Source organism: Orycteropus afer, unplaced genomic scaffold (assembly GCF_000298275.1).
Source record: "Orycteropus afer afer isolate SDZICR_OR568_19922 unplaced genomic scaffold, OryAfe1.0 scaffold00103, whole genome shotgun sequence".
Classification (NCBI taxonomy): Eukaryota; Metazoa; Chordata; class Mammalia; order Tubulidentata; family Orycteropodidae; genus Orycteropus; species Orycteropus afer.
In genome coordinates this window covers 9,064,708-9,088,579 of record NW_006921690.1, presented here as the reverse complement: position 1 = coordinate 9,088,579, position 23,872 = coordinate 9,064,708, and the positions used below count along the sequence as shown (strand labels likewise).

General features: G+C 41.3%; 1 protein-coding gene across 1 annotated transcript in view; it reads right to left on the bottom strand.

The window, feature by feature from the left end:
• MPPED2 (metallophosphoesterase domain containing 2) overlaps positions 1–23,872 on the bottom strand; it is a 220,206-nt gene that overhangs the window by 3,351 nt on the left and 192,983 nt on the right. Inside the window, exon 4 of the mRNA XM_007943298.2 lies at positions 3,716–3,831. Within this exon, the coding sequence (XP_007941489.1) occupies positions 3,716–3,831 (116 nt within the window). The remainder of the gene's footprint in view (positions 1–3,715; positions 3,832–23,872) is intronic.

Below are 23,872 nucleotides of genomic sequence, written 5' to 3'. Positions count from 1 at the left end.
TTTTTTTTTTTTTTTCTTTTCCTGTAAAGGATTTGATTTATTCTGACAGAGGTTTCAAATCTTCTTCATGGGCTCAATGACATTTATACTTGGCAGTACCATAATATCTCTTTTCTCTCTCAATTCAGTTACTTTCTCTTTTTCATTATATCTTTCTTTAGCAGTTTACCTCTGAGATGGTTCAAGTAAGAAGTGTTGGGAGGGGCTACCTGTAAACTGATCACAAGGTACTTTGCTCTCTTTAGATACACTGACTCTTATAACCCTTGGTGATTCCTGATGACTGAAGCTGGGGAAATCGAAGTTCCTTCCTAGGAATAGGCAACAGTGTGACCCCTTGGTGGCATCCAGCAAGCCAGGGCTAATTGACTACTGTTAAAGTAAAAGCCACTTAGTTCTATGCTTAATGCAAAAAATCCATAAAAACTGACATCAATTATAGCAAAAGTCAGCTGTCTGGGTGATTATGGTCTAAAAGGGAATCCATACACTTTCACAGGATGGGGTATAAAGAAGGTGGCTGGAACAAAAGGTTAAATGGTAATCCATGGGAATCCACTGCACAGCTCCATTAAGTTATTTCTATGTATTTAGAAATGATGGAGCAAAAAGGGGCAGGCAAGCTGACTCCACTTTGTTTGGCCAAACTGTAGACGAATATTTAGCATCTCTCTAGACATGATACCTGGGGCATGGAGGAGTGGCCAAAGATACTAGGAAGAACATTCGACAAAGAGGGGTCCCTAGTAAAACTCCAACGAGGGGTTTTCAAACCTATTGAATTAGAAAACAAAATCCTTCATCCACAATGATTAGCATCTTCTCTCATTGATGTGTTTTTCTTGTAGGTGAAAAACTTCCCATTTATATATTTAAGAAAGCCATTGGCATCAAGTCTATTCAGACTCAAAGCAACCCTACAGGGTGTGGTAGGTGTGGCACATATCCTGAGCACCATTTGGTGGGGGGCACCAATGAACCGTTTCTATTCACCATCACAGATTCCGTTGCCAACTGAGAAAGACCACTTAGCAATTTAAAATGAATTACCACAGGTGCTATTTTCCATGGATATGCTGTGTCTATAAGACAGTTTGCAATAATCTTCGCAGAAGATAACCTGGTGGTGCAGTGGCTAAGCACTCACCTAGCAACCCAAAGGTTGGCGGTTTTGAACCCCTGTGTCAGTCTGCTTCTGTAAAGATTGACAACCTTGGAAATCCTAAAGGGAAGTTCTGTCTCATGAGTCAGAAAAGACTCGATGGCAGTGGGTTTGGTTTGGAAGCTTTATGGAAGCAGACTGCCACAGCTTTCTCTTAAGGAGCAGCCACTGAATTTGAACTACAGATCTTTCAGTTAGCAGCCGAGCACCTAAAACTGTGCGACCAGTGCTCCTTATTTCATATATTTGTTGTTGTTGTTATATGCCATCGAGTTGGACCCGACTCATAACGACCCCTCCGCTTGGGTTTCCGAGGCGGTATCACTACAGAAGTACATTGCCCAATCTTCCTTCCCAGGAGTGGCTGGTGGGTTTGAACTGCCAGCTTTCTGGTTAGCAGTCAAGTGCCTTAGGCACTATGCTGCCAGAGCTCCCTATTTCATATATAAGCACCTGAAAAAGTGTTTTATTTATATCAGAAGAGTAAATCCCCATGGCACTGTGGCTTCTATCACCAGCAGAAGAGAAGTCAAGGCCACATACAGCATTTGCACAAGAATCCCAGTATTAAGATTAATGAAGGTTCAACTTTACCTTATGAAAGTTTTGCTCAAATTTTTATTAGGAACTTCCTGAGGTACATCTCACTTTATAGCCATTGTTTTGTCTATCCCCTGTTTACTACATAAAAAGCTACACTGGCCTCCTTTTCAAGAGTTTATGGGATATTTGATGCCTGCTTTGGTGTCTAGAATTCAGATTTACTGTCATTGTCACGTGTTTTGGTACCAAATTAAATGACTTGATGACATCTGTGAATCAATTGTTCTGTTCATGAACATGTTTCTAAGGTGAGGGTGTCGAAATCCCTTAGTAAACAGACTAAGGGAAATCATGATTGTACACCTCAGCTAAGTTGTTCTGGCATAAGATCAAGTTAGCTGGAATGAGATCTCTGCAGGGTGGTCTCACTGGGTATATTCAGCTAACAATTGAATGACTCAGCTAGTTCTTAATGTATGAAAGTTAAGGAAATTTAATTAATTTTGACTTGATCAAGATAAGGAGCTTTGGTGATGTAGTGTGTAAGGCATGTGACTGCTAACCAGAAGGCTGGCAGTTCAAACCCACCAGCCACTCCTCAGAAGGAAGACTAGGCAATCTACTTCCATAGTGATACTGCCTCGGAAACCCAAGGAGAAGTCGCTATGAGTCGGGTCCGACTTGACGGCAGTGAGTTTGGTTTGGGTTTTTTTGTGATCAGGATAGGCATACTTTTAAAAAACATGGAATGTGGTGAGGGAAAGCATGGGGATGGTAATTCTAAAGGACTGCAAGTCAGGAAGTACTAATCTTGTGCAAATCTGTACAATCCCATGTCTGCAATGGAACTGGCTCCTGTCCTCGGCTTTGCCCTGGCAATAAAAGGTGCCACTGTGGCTCACACCCTAGTCCTTGTTTCCACTGTTTCTTTGTGAAATACAGAGAAAGCATCCCTTGTAAAGGAAGGACAAGCAGCATCTAATGATTTGGAGGGGAAAATATCTACAAAAGTTAAATTAACACTAGAGGATGAATGTCAGATATTTTATTTGCCAGGCTGACAGAGACAGAAAGCGGCCTGGATACCAATCCAATCCCAAAGCATAGGAATAAACTGGGAAAATAATTTGTCTCTGTAATGTTTTCCTTCTCTCTCCAAACCAAGACAGTCAAGAAAATCCATCCATTGAAAGTTTAACACCTGAATTTCTGAGAACACCTTAGCCAGACATGGGGAGTACTGAGTAGAAGGGGATCAGGGGGTAGCTCTGACTAAACATTTTCTGTGGCTGAGCCGAAAAGCTAACAAGCTCATGGAGAATTAGAAGGTAATTGCATGAACCAAATAATCATCTTCTGACCCATAATTTGGGTAACTGTGGGTGTGTATGAAACACTGGCAATATAAACCTGTACACAGGCTCAATGTGCCTATAGGATGACTATCTGTAAGTAACTTTCAATGTGATCCTTATTAGACAACTTAACCACCCCACAAAAAAAAAGAAAAGAAAATTCTTTTCCTATATAAGCCTTTTCTCATATAAATGTTAACCTTTAAAGATCTCCCAGGTTCTAGCATAATATGAAAAAGGAAAATGAGCTTCTTTGAACAAAAGTTTTTATCATTTCATTGCCATTCAAAAGCCAGGTGATTAGGAGGCCCATGTCTTCCTTCCATTCCCCATCCCCACCTGCCCTACTCCAAAGCGAATACAGTTCTTAAAATAAATTATCAAGCTCAAAAGACTGTGGCGCTTCACACTCATTTGATTTTCCCTGACTCGACTAAATCAAAAAATTTAATTTCAAGAACACCTGTAAGCCCAGCAGAACTGCTGAGTTTAATTATCATACTGGGCTTCTTTAAAGACATTGCCTATTGTTTTTTTCCCCATATTCTTTTTTTTTTTTTTTTTGAAGGAATTGATTGTGTTCCTGAAGCATTATTCTTTATGCTTGGAAAAAAAGGCATTTTGTATGACAAAAGGACAACCCTTACTCACTCACCTAGAGGAGGTCCATGTGTCATGAGTATGTCGATGCCCTCAGGGATGAGGTTCCACTTGTCCAGCAGAGACTGACCTCTGGGTAGGTTAAAGCCCCATCCATTAAACCACGGGGTCCTTTGGGGGAGACAATGCACACGGTATCAGGCCTGCACAGCCATATATTTCTCCAATATTTCCCACTCACACATTCCCCCATAGTTCACGGTGTTCTTTTTTCTCTTTTTGATGGTTGGCCCTGGCAGCAGGATGCTTTTTGTGTTGACTTCTTCCAAACCAATCCATTTGAAAGCATGGAGGCTATGAACTATTCAACTCAAAAGGACACAGGAGCCCTTATAGAGGAGACTTTTCCAGTAGATCTCTATCAAAACTTTGACATTGCTTTGTCTTCCCTCATATCTTAGTGCTTCCTAAGATGCCCAGCCCAGATCCAAAGCATTTCTATTCTTCTAAAAATGCTTCAGAGATAAGAGATTCCATCCATACTCCTTTCTTCTGTCCATCACTGTGGAATCTCCTCACCAGAGTCTTATTAAAGTTCCTGGAGAAAAAGGACAAATGCGCTAAAGGCAGAATGAGATGTTTTGAATGGCTTGGTCTGGGAATTCTGAATAATAGTATGGGACTTTGAAAAGTGAGAAGGGGCACAGTGAACTCCAAGCAAATGTGGAATTTTCCACCAAAGGAATTTTGGGGACACCCTCGTCACTCAGAAATCCACCCTGATAGTAGATGTGAACATTGCACCATCACAAGAACTTGAGGAACTCCTGAAATTGAAGTCTTATATAGAAGTCAAAGGGGTCTTTGTCCATCTGATGAACATTTTTGAGTGGAGCTAAAAATCTCTACCATTTATAGTAATGAGAGATTAATTTTTCTCTACAAGTACTGTGGATTGCATCATGTCAGAACAAAGCAGTTCCCAGTGTTGTCCTATTCCCAAGCATACAGATCTAACCATTATTTTTTCAAACCGATTCTTTTTTGTTCTGTAGGAAAATTCCAATTTGCTAGGGAATACGTGAAAGAGACAAATTTGTCGATTTTCTTGCTAAGCCCAATTTTCACCTTCAGCTTAATCTACCCTGTCTATGCCTACTGAAAGAAGTAACTGCATGTTCAAGGTGACCCCAACCTTACCAGTCACAGCTAATCAGACAGGGTTGACCACTTATTTGAAGCCAGTCATTGGCTGGACTAATTTGATTTCTCAAGATCTAAACTCAGAAACACTGACACAGCATCCATTAGAAGTGAGTATGTACAGTCAAGGCCATGGTTGTATGGCAATGGCAATTCAAAGCCATGTGAAAATCTGTTACAGGTGAGAACTTTAGTTCCCACAGAGGTAGCTGAGAGAAATATAGTTTCATATATGAGACTCTGTGATCTTAGCTGGAAGAAGAGAAACTAAGAGAGTAACTGACTTGGTTCCTAATAATTTTCTATATCCCAGGTCATTCTCAAGGAGTTCACTTGCAATGGCAACAACAACAATACAACAATAATAATTATTATAGTTATCAATTACTGAGTGCCTATCTGTGCTAGGGACTAAACTCATTTGTATTAATTTCCATTGTTTATTTTTTTGTATCATGAACTTTAACACATTGAACACATTAAACCTAGTAAGGCTGACTTCATCTCTGCTCTAGGATGAGGCAACAACTGCATCTCCCTGAACAGTGATTGGTTTAGGACTATGTCTATGAACTAAGCTGGGCCAGTGACAGTCGTGCTCAGGATTTTACTAGTGTTACCTACAAAGGGGAGGGCTCTGGTGGCGTAGTGCCTAAGGCATCTGACTGCCAACCAGAAGGCTAGCGGTTCAAACCCACCAGCCACTCCTTGGAAGGAAGGTTGGGTAATCTACTTCTGTAGTGATATTGCCTTGGAAACCCAAGGAAGGGTTGCTATGAATTGGATCCGACTTGATGGCAGTGGGTTTGGTTTGGTTTACCTACAAAGCGGCCATATTTTCCTCTCTGGGATCTTGAGTCTTGGGAATTATGTAAGCCTGAAATTGCCTCAGGAATTTATCTTAGCCATCATGCAGAGTCTCAGCTTGAGAATCAAATCACCACAAAGAAAGATAACAGAGTGTGTCCTTGTGATATAAGTAGACATCTGGATCCACCAGTGCTTAAAGCCAACTCACACTCTTCCTTCCAAGCATATGAACCAATGAAACCCATTTTCTCTTAATAGTTAGGTCCTGTTACTTGCAGATGAAGAATCCTGATATATACTTATGCTTATATTCAATGTATAAATGACCACCTGCCTGTAGAATAATAGTCTATGTCCCAATGCCTGGAAAACTGTGAATATGTTACCTGACATGGTAAAGAGAAAGTAAGGCTACAGATGAAATTAAGATCGCCCATTAACTGACTTTAAAATAAGGAGGCTCTTCTGGATTATCTGGGTGGGTCCAATGCATTCATGAGGGTCAGTAAAGTAGAAGAGGGAGGCAGAAGAGATCGGAGTGATGCAACATGAGAAAGACTCAACACGTTGTTTGCTGGCTGTGAAGATGGAGGAAGGGGACCATGAGCCAAGAAAATTGAAAGCCTTTAGAAGCTAGAAGAGGCAAGGAAACAGATTCTCCCCTAGAACTTCCAGAAAGGAACACAGCCCTGCAAACACCTTATTTTAGCCCTTTGAGACCTATGTTAGATTTCTGAACCCCGGAACTATAAGATGATAAGTCTGTATTGTTTTAAACCACTCAATGTGTGATAATTTCACATAGAAGCAATAGAAAACTAATACAGCACTTAAAAATGTCTAATCATCTAGCTATGAACACAGGGACTGTGGCATATATGAGGAGCTCTTCTGACAGCACTGTGGTTAAAGCACAGGCCTGCTACTCAAGAGGGGTTTCAAATTCACCAGCCGCTCACTGGGAGAAAGATGAGGCAGTCTGCTTCCATAAAGATTTAAAAACAAAAAACAAAAAAAATCTACTGCCATAGAGTCAATTATGACTCACAGTAACCCCTGTAGGGTTTCCAAGGTTATCAATCCTTATGGAAGCAGACTGGCCTCACCTTTCTCCCATGGAGTAGCTGGGGGGTTCAAACTCTAACTTTTGGTTAGCAGCCCAGTGCCTTAACACAGTGCCACCAGAGCTCCCTTCAGTAATGTTTACAGCCGGGGAAACCTTATGGGATAGTTCTACTCTGCCCTATAAGGTTGATATGAGTCAGAATTGACTTGATGGCAGTGAGTTTGCGTTTCATGGCATATATGCAATCAACACAGCCTTTCCACAGCCACACTGTGTTGCTTAGCCAGATGTAACACTTTGGTTTCTTTTGAGGAGAAGCCAATACTCACTTTTTTTTTTTTTTTAATCTTAGTTCACTGCGGAAGCATCAGGTACCGTGGGCCTAAGCATGTATGCCAGGTAGATCCTTTTAGAGCTCAATCAGTCTGTCTCACTCTTTCTTGTCTTCTAGGACTCCCTCCCTCCAGGTTCTTAAATATTTTCATTAGAGGTTACAATTGTGCTTTTCTGATCAGGGATACCCATATTTTCCTTTCATTTTACAATGGCCCTCTTCCAAGATTTGTCTTAAAAGTAAATAGGGAAAAAAAATCAGCAAGTGCAGAACCCAATGAAAACTCAGCATTTTGCCAAGGAAGAAAGAAAAATAAGCAAAAACATCTGTTTTCCTAGATTTTGAAAACAAGCTTCTGGGCCTATGGTTCCTGACTGGATGGCAAAATAAAGAAGGGTTTGAAAGAGTCCCAAGCACACCAAAGAGATTGGTTCAATGAGCAGCTCTCTGATTTCTGTCACTCACAGACTGTCTGAGGGCAGCCAGCCTCTGGACCCCCTGGACATCCCAGGGGGGCTCCAGAGTCAAAGGAACGAGAGTTAAGTTTTTTACTTTTTCCAGTTTTCTCTCATAATTTTTTTTTTCTTGGAAACTCACAGCACTATTTCCCTCAAGGAAATGCTTAGTTTTCTAAGTGCTCTGTAAAAGATTAAGACAAAAATCATGGTCTATAGATACCCAAAATCCCATTTAGTTAATGTTAATCTTGTGACAAAATCTAGAACTCTCCAAGTTAAGGGTAAAGTTTAAAAATGTCTGGCTTTTATTTGGACCCAAACCTGTATATGTGTGAGAGAGGAAGAGAGAGAAAGGTCAAAAGACAGGAGAGGGAACACTTACCAACTGTCTACAGCACTTTACGTAGGTGTTTCACATAGATTATTAAATTTAAAATTCTCAAGACAACCTTCTAATTTTAGATAAAAATTTGCTATCACTGAAGGTCAGTGATATCAAGTAACTTGTCCAAGTTCCCAGGACTAGTATGTAGTGGAGCCAAGATTTGAACTCAGATCTGCTGGCTCCAAAGCCTGTGTTCTTTCCTTGTGCAATGCCGAACTAAAACATTCTAGCCTGATTTCTGTTTTGGCTCTCACACGCGTAAAGCAAAAGTAGGGCTGCTCCCTAGAGTCTTTCAGGCTGTGCACTTTGCAACTCTGGCCAGGGGTGGGGGCACACAGTGTCATGGAATAGTGAGGTGAGGAAGACCCTAGTAAAATCAATGTTGCTTCAACACTCGCTCTGGCCTTTCTGGGGCATTTGCCATTCCTCTGGAACCTCCAGGTAGTCTTTCCCAGGCAATGGGAAAAGCAGTCCTGTGACAGGTTCTGGAATTATCCCAGCCCGGCATAATAAATGGGGCATAGAGAAGTTAACATTTGTGTGCTAATTCTCATTCTGGCATCAATTCATTAACTCACTTAGATGTTAGATAAGAGAAGGACAATCTCTGGGCCAGTTTCCTCATCTGTGAAATGAAGGAGTGGGTGGGCTCCATTACGGGATTCCAAGCTTACATTTAAGTTATAGAAATCTTATGCAGAAGCCCAATACGCAAAGCAGGTAAAACTGTTGGGGGATGGGAAGAACGGACTTAGAGCCCCTCTTCGCTGTGCATTCCCCATGCCTTTGAGCAAAGCTGGCAAAACCTGGCACTCGATCGCTGGTTGAGTGGTAAAAATTCTGACATTTCCTAATTCTGAGCAGAACATCAATGCTTTGAGTCAGTGCTGGGAATTGCTCTCAGTGAATTGCCTAAGTTGCCTGTGAGGGACCAGGTCCAGTGTGGGAGAAATATCTGCATTGAGCAGAGACTGTGTCAGCATCAATGAATAATACTTTACTCAGTACAGTTTCAACCTGAAACATGAAACCCTAGCAGTGAGCCCATCAGGGGTTCACTGGAAAATGTGTGTGCAGCCAATGTCCAGAGCTCCACAATGGGTTTTGTTCTGTAGCAATGGGGGGTAAGGGGGAAAAGGAGGAGGCAGGAAACCCAAGGAACAATGTCTATTGCCTTGGCCAAGGACTTAATAATTAGCTGTGACTAACAAATACCACATGGGAACCAACTTGTAAGAAAATGTCTCACAAAGCACCCCATTGCCAGTGGACCAATCCGAGCATACAAACCAACCCCTTATAGAGAGCAATTAGAAAACCCTGCAAGGAAGGGGAGTGACTCCATCAGCCTGAAGCCTCTGGATAAAAACTCAGATGGACAGAAGTCGGGATGCTTTCAAGGCTCCCTCCCCTTTGCTCTCTAAAATTAGAGGCACTTGGCCTCTCTAGGCTGAGACTCCAAGGGCAGGCACCGAGGGAGTTAATACAAGTAGGACTTGTTCCAAACAATGTCAATACAAAACAGGTTTTCTATATGGAAGCAGTTGAGAAGAAATCACCGCAAAGGTCATCTGTGTTTGCAGTACACTGTGCAGCGGTGCAGGCAGAAGGGAGCTGCCGGGCCATAAATCCGAGGGGTGGACAGGTGAATGGCTGTTTACTCTCCCACAACCTTCAGTGGGGGCTGGGCACCCCTCAGGAAAGTGGGATTTGGAAATGTGAAGTTGGTCCTTGTTCTGCTTGATGGGCCACTTGGGTTCACAGCCCTGGTGTGGTCGGCATCCACAAATTCCCCATGTGAAGGTGCTGGGAAGGCTGCCTCAGAAAGACTTGGGACTCTTTTTTATTACTACAGTCTCCCTGGGCACCTCCTGCAAAGATTACAGCTTGGAAGTCCTGGGGTGGGTTCTGCTGGGGCTCTGAAAGGAAAATGTGGAAGAGAATATGTAAGGGCTTATGTAACCCCATACTTAAGAGCTGGCATCCTGGCAGTGCCACTTAGAACTATGAGAACCTGGGGATTCTGTAAGAGTTGGCCGTTCTTGGAGCACGTGGTTAAGAACTAGAAATAGAGTCAAACAGATATATGTTCAAGTCCCAAGTCTGATACTTCTTGATCTTTCTAAGCCTCAGTCTTCTCTTCTTTCAAATGGAAACAGAATGTCTGCTTATGTGGATAAAGTAAAGCATTGGCACGGAGTACATGTTAATGTACAGCTCTTAATTTATACGTGAATTATTTTAGCGATTTACATGTATTTGTATATATACATGTATACACACAGACTCACACAGTTACTAATGCTATTATTTTTTTCTCTCTAGAATTTCCCAAGCAACAGCTCAACAAATCATATTCTTCAGTTCCAGACTTTTGAAAAGTCCCTAGTGAAAAGGCAAGCATTACTAGATGGCTAGACAGAGCCAGCTTTCCTCTGACTGATTACTTATTAAAAGGCACTTCCTCAGTTCACTTTTGAGTGGAAGTTTTCTGAAAAGCATTCACTCTCTCGGTCACTGGCTCAGTCTTGCACAGACAATTCTGTGGAATGTAAGAGCACAGGGCAAAACGGTTAGTCAAGGCTGCTTAGCTGGGTAGTACAGGTGGTTAGATTTTGACAAGATCTTAAATTGGGAAGTTCAGGGGAGGGGTTACTTTAGGTGCCCAGAATATTTATAATAGGGCACTCAGAAAAGTTTACTGGAAGAATCTACCAGCTACTAATTAATGCCGTCACTGCTGCCTGCACCTCCATTAACCAAAACTCAGAAACCAGGAACTGATTTTCACATACTTTCTTTTCTAAATGGTGGCCCTTCAGAATTTCAACCTTCTTCATGCCTGGCACTCCCAGCCCACCATCAGCCCCTCTCCAACTGTACATCACAGTAGGTCCAAGAGAAGCTAAATTAACCACCGCTGGTTAAAATCACACCGCACTTCACAGTGCCTTTCACGTGCCATGAAGCTGTCATGATAATTCTTGATCTCTGGCTCACCTGACAGCTCAGCCCTCCCTTGACTGCAAAGCGTCCCCCTCAGTTAGAAATAACAGTTACCCCGGCACCAGATGTGTCATTCTGAGTATCCAGATGAAAGGCAGACACCTGCCCCCCTCCCGCTCCTTGCTTCGTTTTCTCTTCTTAGCTCTGGGTTTTGTTAAAGAAGCCAGCCTTCTCCCCACAGATTCCTCCACCTGGCAGCCTGGAAGTTACTCTTCCATGCAATTAAAAAGATCTCCTGCATTAGCCCATAGAGCAACTTCACACCTTGTGCAGCAGAGAGACACACACACCAATTGACATGCTAGGAGAGGGAGGGAAAGCTTCACTTCGGGGCAAGATTTACACCCCTGCACAGCTGTCTAGGAAGCCTGCCTTGCCCAAACCATCCACCCCTCTGCCTCCAAAGGGCAGCGCTGGCTTTGCTTGCACCAGCTGTCTAATCTCATCTCTTCACTATGACTTGGTAGCTTGGTCTTTAGTTATGAGGTCTTTGGGATGAAAAGAGATACTGTTTTGATAAAGGGCAGGTCTGGGTGAATAATATGGTTGGTATGCTGTGGCCTGGCAAAGAACAAATCATACCTGAGATCATCACCTCAGGCCCATGAGCTGCTCACCGGGGCTTTGCAGAGCAGTGCAGTGCACGCTGTAGTCTTTACAAATATACCAAGTGTGTCTCCTTTTTGTAATTAGTAAGGAAGGGGTATCAGAATTAAACCTCTGTTACCCATTTTCCTTTCCATTGCTGGAGATTAAGTGTAAGAAGGGTTTGTTCCAGAACTAAGAAGAAAAACAGAATGAAGTAATATGACTTGTTTTTAAACTTGTTAAGTCCTGAGTTATTAAAAATGGGACAGTATCTGCCTGGCCCTCCCATAGCTGAGCTGCTTTTAATCTTGTAAAAAATACATAGCAGGAACAGGAAGATTTTTAATCCATTTCCTTTCAACAGGGCTGTGAGGGGACTCTGGCCATCCATGACGTAGAGTCTGATGGGTAGAGGAAAGAGCATGGCAGGACCCTTACTTGGCGGGCACTTTGGGCAGATTTTGGAGATCTGGGGTGCATGGAGTGGCTCTTTGTTTTATAAACAAACAAACAAAAGACTTAATCATTGTACCACTAGAGCTCCTTCTTTGTTTTATAGGCTAAGGAAATCAGAAAACTAGTGTCTGAGTTTGCTAGGGTTTGGCTCCACAGCAGAAAGACCTGGTGATCTGCTCCCATAAAGATGATGGCCAGAAAACCACATGGACCACTGTGTCATATGGGGTCACCATGAATCGGGATCAACTTGATAGCACCCACTAACCACAACAGCTGTACCAAAATACCACACAGTGGGTGGCTTTAAAGAACAGCATCTTAGTTTCTCACAGTATTGGAGACTAGAAGTCTGAATTCAAGGTGTGGCTCTTGTCTTCTAGTAGCTATAAGTGATCCTTGGCATTCCTGGACTTGTGGGTACCTCTGCCCCCATCTTCATATGGCATGTTCCTCTTGTGTATGTTTGACTGTGTGTGTACTTCACCTTATAAGGCACCACTCAGAAGGACTAGGTAGGGCCCACTCTACTTTGGATAAAAGCAAATGAGTTTGAGTTCACTCAGTGTGAGGCACCTCAGAAGAAAGGTCTGATGATCTACTTCTAAAACATGAGCCAAAGAAAGCCCTGTGAAGCTCAGTTCTCCTCTGACACACGTGAGGCTACCATGAGTTGGGAGTTGACTCAAAGGCAACTGGTTTGGCCTAATTGACATAGCAGAAAGGAAACCCTACTTCCATACAGGATCACATTGACAGGTACAGGAGTTAAGATGTCAACATATATATTTTGAGGGGACATAATTAAATCCATAGCAACCAGGCACCAAGGTGTTCTCAGTTAGAATGAGGGCTGGACCTGCTCAGGCCTGGGACCTGGACTAGAGGAAGGGCCCTGAACTGAGTAGCCTGCAATGGTATCTGGACTGATACTTAACCACAGCAGGGAGAATTACACAGAAGGAAGTCATGACTCCCACCATCCAGGTCTGAGAAAGGAAAAGGAGATGCAGTGGATGGACAAAAGTAGAGAAGGAAGGAAAAGATGCATTCTTTTTTTTCATCGAAGATTTCTGAATGCCCAGTATGTACCAGGTACTAAGCTTGGCCATAGAGACGCATGGATAATGAACCCACCACCCTGTCTTTCTGAAGCACACGTTTACTGGGATGAAACCAGTGAGAATGGGCTCAGTAGGGTACTACTAGGGCATGTAATCATTCACCAGTCAGGGCCTGGACACCTGCCATGAGGCAAATTCTGGTAAGGTAGGTCCTGGTTATACAAGATTTGTTTCCAGACAAATCTATGGCTGGCCATTTCATAGGCTCTGGATAGAAATCTTTAAATTGGGACCTAATTAAGTGAATTTCAGAGGGGCTTGGAGAACATTAGAATCATCTGAGAATTCATCCAGCCCTTCCAGGTGTAGGCTAGCCCCTGGCCAGGAAATAATCTGGGGATATACTTGGCTGGACTTTAATGGGGGAAGTCTCTTTACATTTTCTCCTGCACATTCCCTAATAAGACTCTGTGGCTGAAACCAGGACCACAAGACACAAAACCATCTCCTAGTAGAGACAGCCTGTGAGGGCAGCATGTGTCACATGCTTGGCTGGCTCCAAAGCACAGGACAAACAGGACTGGGGAGGAGGCAGGAAGACTGCCAAGTACTCGGGAAACTGGGCAGAGAGCACCTGTGCCTTATGTCCTCTTTCTTACCCTGTAGACATGTTACAGAACCAAGTGTTTTTCTACCCTCAGTCTCCCAAAAGAGTTAAGAAAAAGAGGAAAGGTGGGTTCAGAATTTGTCCTGTTACATAGTGAATTCTCAAGAATTTATGTCAGTGAATGATGAAACTTCTGTCCCCAAATACAGTTTGGTTTAGTTTAGAATGTTTGTGTGAGTGGGTGTTGTAACACATTTACATTGTTAATGCTGATTTTCTTTGCATATTATTTAATATACTGGGTCACAAGAGGGACAATAGGTGGGAAAGACTACTGGAAAGAAAACCTGCAACCTGAAAGAGCCAAAAACAATAATTGATAAGAGCACAATAAAATACTATGCAGCCATTAAACTTAACAATGTAAACTGGAAGCTCAATGACTTCAGTCCAGGTCACCACTTTATTCCCAGCACCCAGCACAAAGCAGACAATTATTTGTTAATCAAATGGAATGAAGAATGAAGTTTCACAAGAGTTTGTAACTCCATTTGAAAACATTTGTTCCTTGATGGCTAGTGGAAAAACGAAAGTATTAACTTCTATATCTGTATGAATTTGAGTCTTCTTAGAAGAAACAGGACAACATAGCAGAGGGGCTTTTACTGTCACCTTCATTATGAATGTTAACATTATAAATATTAACATCATCAACCCTTTGGCTTTTGTTCCCTAATTTGTTTTCTTCATATTACCACAAAGTTTACTTTATCTCCTTTTTCCAAATTTAGAATGTAGGCACTAAAGAATTTAGTGGATCCAGCTGAAACCAGTTAACAGTGGCACTTGGATATAAATGGATCATCTTAGGAAAATGGGAAGTACACTAACTTGGAGTTAGAAGAGGTTGGTTCCAGTCCTGGCTCTTTGAACTTAATTGCTATGTAACCTTGAGCAAATCACTTACCTCCTCTGAACTCCTGTTCCTTAACTATAAAATGGAGATCATAATTGCTATGAAACTTGCATGACTGTCAAACAAATGCCCCAATAGCCAAGTTGCAAATAAAAGGAAACCACCTTCTAATGAAGTGTCTTCTAATCCCCATGTCACTGGATGGCTGTGTTGCCTTTTATACTGTTTGAAAAGCTCAGAGGAATTGGAATAAGTGAAAGTGGTCAGATGTTATATGACAGTTAATAAGACCATTAATCAAATTTACACACCAACCACTATGTCAAAGATGAAAAAATTGAAGATTTTTATCAACTTCTGCAGTCTGAAATTGATCAAACATGCAATCAAGATGCAGTGGTAATTACTGGTGATTGTGGCATAGTGACTAAGGCACTTGACCACTAACCAGAAGGCTGGTGGTTCAAACCCACCGACTACTCCTAGGAAGAAAGTTTGGGCAATCTACTTCTGTAGAGATACCACCTCAGAAACCCAAGAAGGGGTCACTATGAGTCAGATCTGACTCAACGGCAGTGAGTTTGGGGTTTTTGTTTGTTTGTTTGGAATGTGAAAACTGGAAACAAGAAAGACTGGGAGCTGGAAAATATGGCCTTGGCCAATAGAAATGATATTGGAGATTGAATGACAGAATTTTGAAAGATCAACAACTTCCTCATTGCAAATATCTTTTTCAACAACAGAAACAGCAGCGATACATGTGGCTCTCACTGGACGGAATACCCAGGAATGAAATCAACTACACTGTAGAAAGAGAGGATGGAGAAGCTCGATATCATCAGTCAGAAAAATGCCTGTGGTCAGCTGCACAACAGACCCTCAGCTGCTCACATGCAAGCTTATGTCGAAGCTGAAGAAAACGAAAACAAGTCCACTGAAGTATGACCTTAAGGATATCCTACCCAAATTTAGTGACCATCTCAAGAACAGATTTTGTGCACTGAACACTAATGACTGAGGACCACAAGAGTTGTGGGATGACATTAAAGACATCAAACATTAAGAAAGCAAATAGACATTGAAAAGAACAGAAAAGGAAAAAAACAAAAAGATCAAAATGGATGTCAGAAGAGACTTTGAAACTTGCTCCTGAATGTAGAGTAGCTAAAAGCAAAAGGAAGAAATGATGAAGTAAAAGAGCTGAACAGATGATTTCAAAGCACAGCTTGAAAAGACAAATTAAAATATCATAATGAAATGTGCAAAGTCCTGGAGTAGGAAAACCAAAAGGGAAGAATACATTTGTCATTTCTCAAGCTGAAAGTACGGAAGAAAAAGTTTCACCCTCAAGCTGCCATACTGAAGGATTCTATAGCAAAATATTTAATAACACAGGAAACATCAAAAGAAGGTGGACAGAATACACAGTCAATGTATCAAAAAGAGTTGGTTGATGTTCAACCATTTCAAAAGGAAGCATACGATCAAAAACCAATGGCAATGAATCAGGACCTCCAAGGTGAAGGCACTGGTGAAAAACAAAGCTCCAGGAATTGACAAAATATCAAATGAGATGTTTCAACAGATGGAATGCTGGAAGCACTCACTCAACGATGTCAAGAAATTTGGGAGACAGGTACCTGACCATATATACATACCTATTCCGAAGAAAAGTGATCCAGTTGGATGTGGAAATTGTCAAACAGTATCATTAATACCTCATATAAGTAAAATTATGCTGAAGATAATTAAAAAATGACTGCAGCAATACGATGATATGAAACTGCTGGAAATTCAAGCCAGATTCAGAAGAGGATGTGGAATGAGGGATATCATTGGTGATGTCATGTGGCTCTTGGCTTAGAGCAGAAGATAGAAGATGATGTTTACCTGTGTTTTCTTGACTATGCAAAGGCATTCAACTGTGTGGCTAATGGTAAATTATGGGTAACACTGCACTGAAGGGGAAATTCAGAACACTTAACCATGCTCATGTGGAACCTGTACATAGACCAAGAGGCAGTCGTTTGAACAGAACAAAGGGATAATTACATGGTTTAAAATCAGGAAAGGTGTACATCAGGGTTATATCCTTTCACCATACTTATTCAATCTGTGTGTTGTTGTTAGGTGCTGCTGAATCTCTTCCAACTCATAGAGACACTGGCCGGTCCTGTGCCATCCTCCTAATTGTTGTTATGCTTGACGGGAAACTCTAAGTGAGACGGAATGACACAATGGCTCCAACAGTGGCCTCATACACAGCAATGATACTGAGGATGGCATAGCATCAGACAGTGTTTTGTTCTGTACACAGGTTCACTGTGAGTTGGAACCGATTCTATGGTATTTAACAACAATACACAACAGGTCCGATGTAAGTTAAAATGCTGGGCCCTATTTATCTACCATTTTGGCTCTAAACAACTAGTTTTAGTCCAGAACATTTTAGTAGAAAACAGTAACTGCAAACTGGCAGTACACACACTCGAGCAATGGGTGAGAAGCTTAAGTTATCACTTGATTGCAGAGGTTACAGCACCCCATAGACCAGAGTGTGCCAGTCAACCATGTATTATTAATTGGGCCCATCAAACACTACTGAGCATCTACAGTGCAAAGCTCTGGCAAGGCTCTTCAGAGACATCTAAATGCAACGTGAATAATCAATGACCCAACCTTCACCCCCCTGGATGGGATGACAAGACAGTCACAGACAAAACTGTTCTCCCCTATCTCTGTCCATTAAAATTCTGTCCTCAAGACTCAGCTCATAATTAATTTTCCCCAAGAAGCTTTCCCGAATCTTCCCAGCCCTTTATTGAATCCTTATTTGTGGATTTACCATAGTATGTATTATTACCGCCTTTTGATTTTCTTTTGTTTTCAATTTATTTCTCACCTCATTCCAACAATTACTTGAGTCAAAGTTGTGTTATGCACATGTCTACCTTTCTCAATGCCTTCAAGTCAATTATAGTGCACAGCACCCGTACAGGACAGAGTAGAAGCGTCCCACAGGGTTTCCAAGTCTAAAATCTTTGTGGAAGTAGACTGTTACACCTTTCTCCCACAAAGCGGCTAGTGGGTTCAAACTGCTGCCTTCTGGTCAGCAGCCAAGCACTTAACCACTGCATCACCAGGGTTACTTGGATTGTGAGTATGGCCTTTGGTATCCCCTGAATCTAGCACTGTGTCTGACACAAAACAGCTATCAGGAAAATATTCATAATAATGAAAATAGCAAGAAAGTTTAGAATAAAAGCCCAAGGGAGTGGCTCAGATAATATGTGTGATTAGAGGTCAGGATGAGGCAAGACAGACTAATGTTTGGAGTTTTACAAGGCAAAAGTCATTTAACAATAAATACTAGATTACAAATATATCATATGCCTGTGCTGCCCAATATGATAGTTACTATGTGGCTACTGAGCACATGAAATTTGGCTAGATGTGCTGTGTGAATGCTTACAAGATCAGTGGTTAAAGCATTTGGCCACTAACCAGAAGGTTGGCAGTTCAAACCTACCAGCTGCTCCATGGAAGAAAGATGAGGCAGTCTGCTTCTGTAAAGATTACAGGCTTGGAAACACTTTGAGGCAGTCCTTCTCTATCCTACAGGGTCACTATGAATCAGAATCAACTCGACGCGAGTGGGTTTGGGTGGTTTTATAAAATACAAAAAACAAAACATAACAAAAACCACCATTTCTCAGTCAGTTTGTTGTACTGTGGTGGCTTGCACGTTGTTGTGGTGCTGGCAGCTATGCCACTGGTATTTCAAATACCAGCAGGGTCCCTCATGGTGGACAGGGTCCAGCAGACCTGCAGACTAAGACAGATCAGGGAGCAGGACCTGGTGATCTATTTATGAAAAATACTGGCCACTGAAAACCTTACGAGTAGGAGTGGAACCCACCAGCCACTCCTCGGAAGGAAGGTTGGGCAATCTACTTCCGTAGAGATACTGCCTTGGAAACCCAAGGAGGGGTCGCTATGAGTCGGGTCCGACTTGACGGCAAACAACGACGACGACACGACGAGTAGTGGAAGAATCTGAGACAGTGCCAGAAGGTGACCCCTCAGGCTGGAAGGCACTCAAAATACAAATTGCGAAGAGCTGCCTCCTCAGAGTAGAGTCGACCTTAATGACATGGATTGGGTAAAGCTTTCAGGATCTTCCTTTGCTATGTGGCAGGACTCAAAATGAGAAGAAACAACTGCAAACATCGAAGTACAGGGTCAGTACAAACAAGGAAGACCCTCAATGAGATGGACTGACAGAGTGGATGTAATAACGGGCTCAAGCGGAACAACTGTGAGCATGGCTCAGGACTGGGCAGTGTTTTGTTCTGTTGGACATAGTGTCACTATGAGTTGGAACTGACTTGATGGTACTTAACAACACCCAACAGGTCAGATGTTAAGTTAAAGTGTTGGCCCCATTCATCTACCATTTTGGCTCAAAATGGCTAGTTTCAGTCCAGACCAATTTAGTAAAATGAGAAAATGGTTAACTGCAAACTGGCAGTATATACAATTGAGGAATGAGTGAAAAGCGTAAGTTGCCACTTCAATTCACAGGTTACCATACACGACACACCCGGGTTTCTCCCTCACAGTGTGCCAGCCAATCAGGCAGTGTTTAGTTCTGTTGTGTACAGGGGCATTATGAGTTGGAATTGACTTGATAGCACCTAGCACAACATACAGAAAAGAGTGTAGAGGTATCTTACTGATTTTTATATTAATTATGTTGTTTAAATAATATTTTGGATATACTAGGTTAAATAAAATGTTATTAAAATGAATTTTACATTTTAAAAAACTTTCTAATGTGGCTATTAGAAAATTTTAAAATTACATATGCCTAATGAAATAATCCAACTGCAGGTAAAAATGCTTTGCAAAGTTGTTCACTACAGTGTTATTAATAGGAGCAAAATATTGGAAACAATTATAGCCTAAACTCTGGATAAAAAAAGGAATTAAGAAAATTACCATTAGTGGAATACATAATAAAATTGTATATTATGCAAATATTATTTTGAAGACTAGTGTAGCAACACAGAAAAAATTCTTAAGACATTATAATGTTCCTTGAAAAGTCAATCGTGCTCGTTGCATCATGTCTGAACCTACATACAATCAGCACATAGGCATGTTCACTACATTTATCATGACTCACTCATCATATATTGACTAAACCCTTCTTGCACATCAGGTTCTGTAGTAAGGCAAGATAAGAATTGGGGATGTAAGGGGATGGGGAAACAGCCAGGTAAATAGACTACTGTGTGTCAAAGTGAAAATATATCCAATGACGAGATTATCATGTGTAGGAAGTCACACTGAAGTTTTCTCAGGTCCAGTAATGCGAAGAAAAACAAGAAGGTTATTCTCTTGTTTGGGGGTGTATTCGGGTTTTTCCTCAGGTTCTCAAGCTTTCTTTACTTTATTATGGAGATTTTGTCAATAAAAAACCCGCAGACTAGAGACCAACCTCTAACTGAAGGAGCTGTCCTCTCTATGTTTAGCTCCAAGCAAAGAGCAGGGGTTTAGTTTACACTCAGTCTTGATTAATGAGAAAACATGTAGCTCTTAACAAACCTTGGTCTGAATCAGTGCTAATGCCGCAATACTGTCAGAGTTGGAAACTTTGGCAAGTTGCTACACCTCTCTGAGTCTTAATTTTCCCATCTGTAAATTGGGAAATATCTGTAAAATGGGATACATGATAGACACATGTTGGGAAAATTAAATGAACCCCCATGTAAAGTTCTTAGCAGAGTGATCAGCACGTAACCAAAAAACCCAAAAAATTTGCCTTCAAATTGATTCTGACTCAGAGCAACCCCACAGCTGCATAGAACTGTGTCCCACAGAGTTTTCCAGGCTATGACCTTTCAGAAGCAGGTTGCAGGTCTTTCTTCTGCGGCACCTCTGGGTGAGGTCAGACTGACAGCCCGACAGTTAGGAGTTGAGTACTAACCATTTGTACCACCCAGGGACTCCTGCTCAGTATATGTTGTTGTTGTTGTTTTGTGCTGTCGAGTCGGCCCCAACTCATAGCGACTACTTTGGGTTTCCGAGGCAGTATCACTATGGAAATAGATTGTCCCATCTTCCTTCTGAGGAATGGTTGGTGAGTTTGAACCGCCAGCCTTCTGGTTAGCAGTCAAGTGCCTTAGGCACTATGCTACCAGAGCTCCCGCTCAGTTTATAATTAGCACTAAATAATGTTGGCATAGGAACCCTAGTGGCACAGTGGTTAAGTGCTTGGCTGCTAAGCAAATGATTGGCAGTCTGAACCCACCAGCCATTCCATGGGAGAAAGAAGAGGCAGTCTGCTTCCATAAAGATAACAACCTTGGAAACCCTATGGGAAGCTCTACTCTGTCCTACAGTGTTGCTATGAGTTAGAATCAACTTGACAGCAATGGATTTGGGAAACATTGGCTTTATTATTATTAAGGGAATAGCATAATTCACAATTGATTAGAATGCCAACATAGAAGGGTGGGGCCCACCTGCTGCCTTCACTATATTCTAGTTGTACTGAGTCACATACTTGCAGTTTCTAGAATCTTTTATAGCCACGGAATTTACTCAACCAAGGTTTCTACTTATTTTTCATTAGTGCCTTGAAGGATGATGAAATTATATAGGTTCTATATAATGTGATGGGAGCTCTGGTGGCATAGTGCCTAAGGCATTTGACTGCTAACCAGAAGGCTGGCGGTTCAAACCCACCGGCCACTCCTCGGAAGGAAAATTGGGCCATCTACTTCTGTAGTGATACCACCTTGGAAACCCAAGGAGGGGTCCCTACGAGTCGGATCTGACTTCAGGGCAAACGCAACAACAAAAACATATAATGTGATAGGAGCTCTGGTGGCGTAGTGCCTAAGGCATTTGACTGCTAGTCAGAAGGCTGGTAGTTCAAATCTACCAGCCACTCCTCGGAAGAAAGACTGGGCAATCGACTTCCATAGGGATACCACACTTCTGACTTCCATAGGGATACCACACTTCGGAAACCCAAGGAGGGGTCACTATGAGTCAGAATTGACTTGAAGGCAGTAAGGTTTTTTTTTTTTTTTTAATTATATATAATGTGATACTAAAAAATTTTAACCAGAAGAACTATATAAATTTGCTCTCACTCAGCACCATAACTCTTATAAGAGCCAGACTGCACCCTCTTTCCAAATTCCACCTTTTTGTTTTTCTTTCAGGCAATTGCTCATTTGGTTCCAATCGACTCAAAGTCAGAATATTAAGCACAATGAACCAATCAAGTGACTCCCCCCCCATCAGTCAAAAACATAACTAGGTCAGTTGTTTTCTTGTTTCTTAAAGAGTTGCTCATGAATTCAAGGGATCTTTAAACAGAAACATTTCATTTTTCTGATACTCAGTCCTGCTCTTTTTCCCTTATTACTAAGCAAGTCTGCATGAAAACAGACTCTTTGTTTTATAAATAGAACATTATTCAAGGTTTTCTAGAGATGTCTGCTAAAAATAAAGAGGCTTATAGTTTACTTCTCTATAGCTTTCAAAACAAAACAAAAAAGCCAAAGCTTAACTGAAAGTGTTATATTTCATCTTTGAAAGGTGTTTTTATGTGAGCTGGGTCTGATTTCTTGAAATGAAATTTCCTAGAAATTAGATTTCCTATGTTTATACAAGGTGTGCCTATATAAAGTAAAATGACACCATAGTGTTTTGGTTTTTTAATACACATGCCTCAGGAATAAATACATCTGAATCATGTTATCCTTCCACCATATAAAATACTTACAGGAATCCCCTTTGAAAGTTGTTTACTTTGAGGAATACAATAACCATTTGGATGCATACGTTTTAGGTTATTTGCTCACAAATCAACAGCATTACTTTCAAACTGAATGCACTGGTCCCCAAATCGTAAACTGACTGTTCCAAACTGTTTCTAAGTTGCTTAGATGGAACCTGTAAAGTGTCACACTATGGAAACAACATTCCAGGCTAGCCCCCCAGGAGCCAAGATAATTTATATGATAACTGACACACGATGAAAACAATACTGTTAGCCTCTCCACTACCCAATCTTTCTCATTGCACTAGTGGATCCCCAATCTCTAGGACAATGATGGCTAGGTGAACAGAGTTCTCCTGGTGTAACTTTCCAGAGGAGAATTCTCCAATGTCCAACAGAGCTGACCTATTGAGATTGGTCTAAATCAAAAAAAGTTTTGTGGTTAAGTTAATTTGAGAAATGCTATTGTATTTCCCTTCCAACTGGAGGTTTAAAGTGAACATTAATTACTACACTGAAGACTCTGAGAAGTCTTCTAGGAAAAACCCGTTTTTTTTTTTTTTTTTTTAAACTGTATAACTTGATATAACTGAACATATTTCAAACATGCTTCAAACACAGGGCCAAACAACCAGTTGTTACGGAGTTCACTCTGACTCATGGCAGCCCTTGTGTGTTAAACAAAAACTGTTCTCCATAAGGTTTTCAGTGTCTGATTTTTTGGGACTAAGTCACCAGGCCTTTGTTCTAAGGTGACTCTGGGTAGACTTGAACCTCCAACTGTTTGCTTAGCAGCTGAGGACTGTCAACGATTTGCACTGCCAAGGGATTTCAAAGGCAGTATGTCCTGAAGAATCATACTCTACTGTTTTCTTTTTTAAAAATAATGGCTATTAATAATAGCTAACATTTATATAAAGATTACAATGTAGCAGGTATTATTTTAAGCACTTTATATACATGAACTCATTTAATACCTACAGCATCCCTTTCATGTAGATATTATTTAACCTTATTTGACAGATAAAGAAATTGAGGCACAGAGAGAGAGGTTAAAGATTTCCAACGTCACACAGAGACTCATGTTTCATCATCACACCTAAATAAACCCTAGAAACAAACATACTTGAAAATCTCTTTAGGAAACAGTACCCAGAGGCAGCTCCAGGCCCAGACTGGCCCCTGTCATCCCACTTCTCTTACTTACATTGGTCTCTTACTCTCATGTCTTAAGACCAAGGGTCTTTTGAAGCTGAATTTGGAAATTTTCTAAGGGTTACATGTTTCCCTCTTTTGCAACAAGGAAAGATGAAGTGCAAGGATAAGTCTTTTTCATAAAGGACTGAAGTTCATCCATATTTCAGAGGATACCCAAGGTTACTTTTTCCTTCTTTCTATTAGTTTCCCATGGTTGCTCTACCAAATTACCACAAATGTAGTGGCTTAAAACAATACAAATATATTATCTTACAGTTCTAGAAGTCAAAAGTCCAAAGTCAGCCTCACTGCACAAAATCA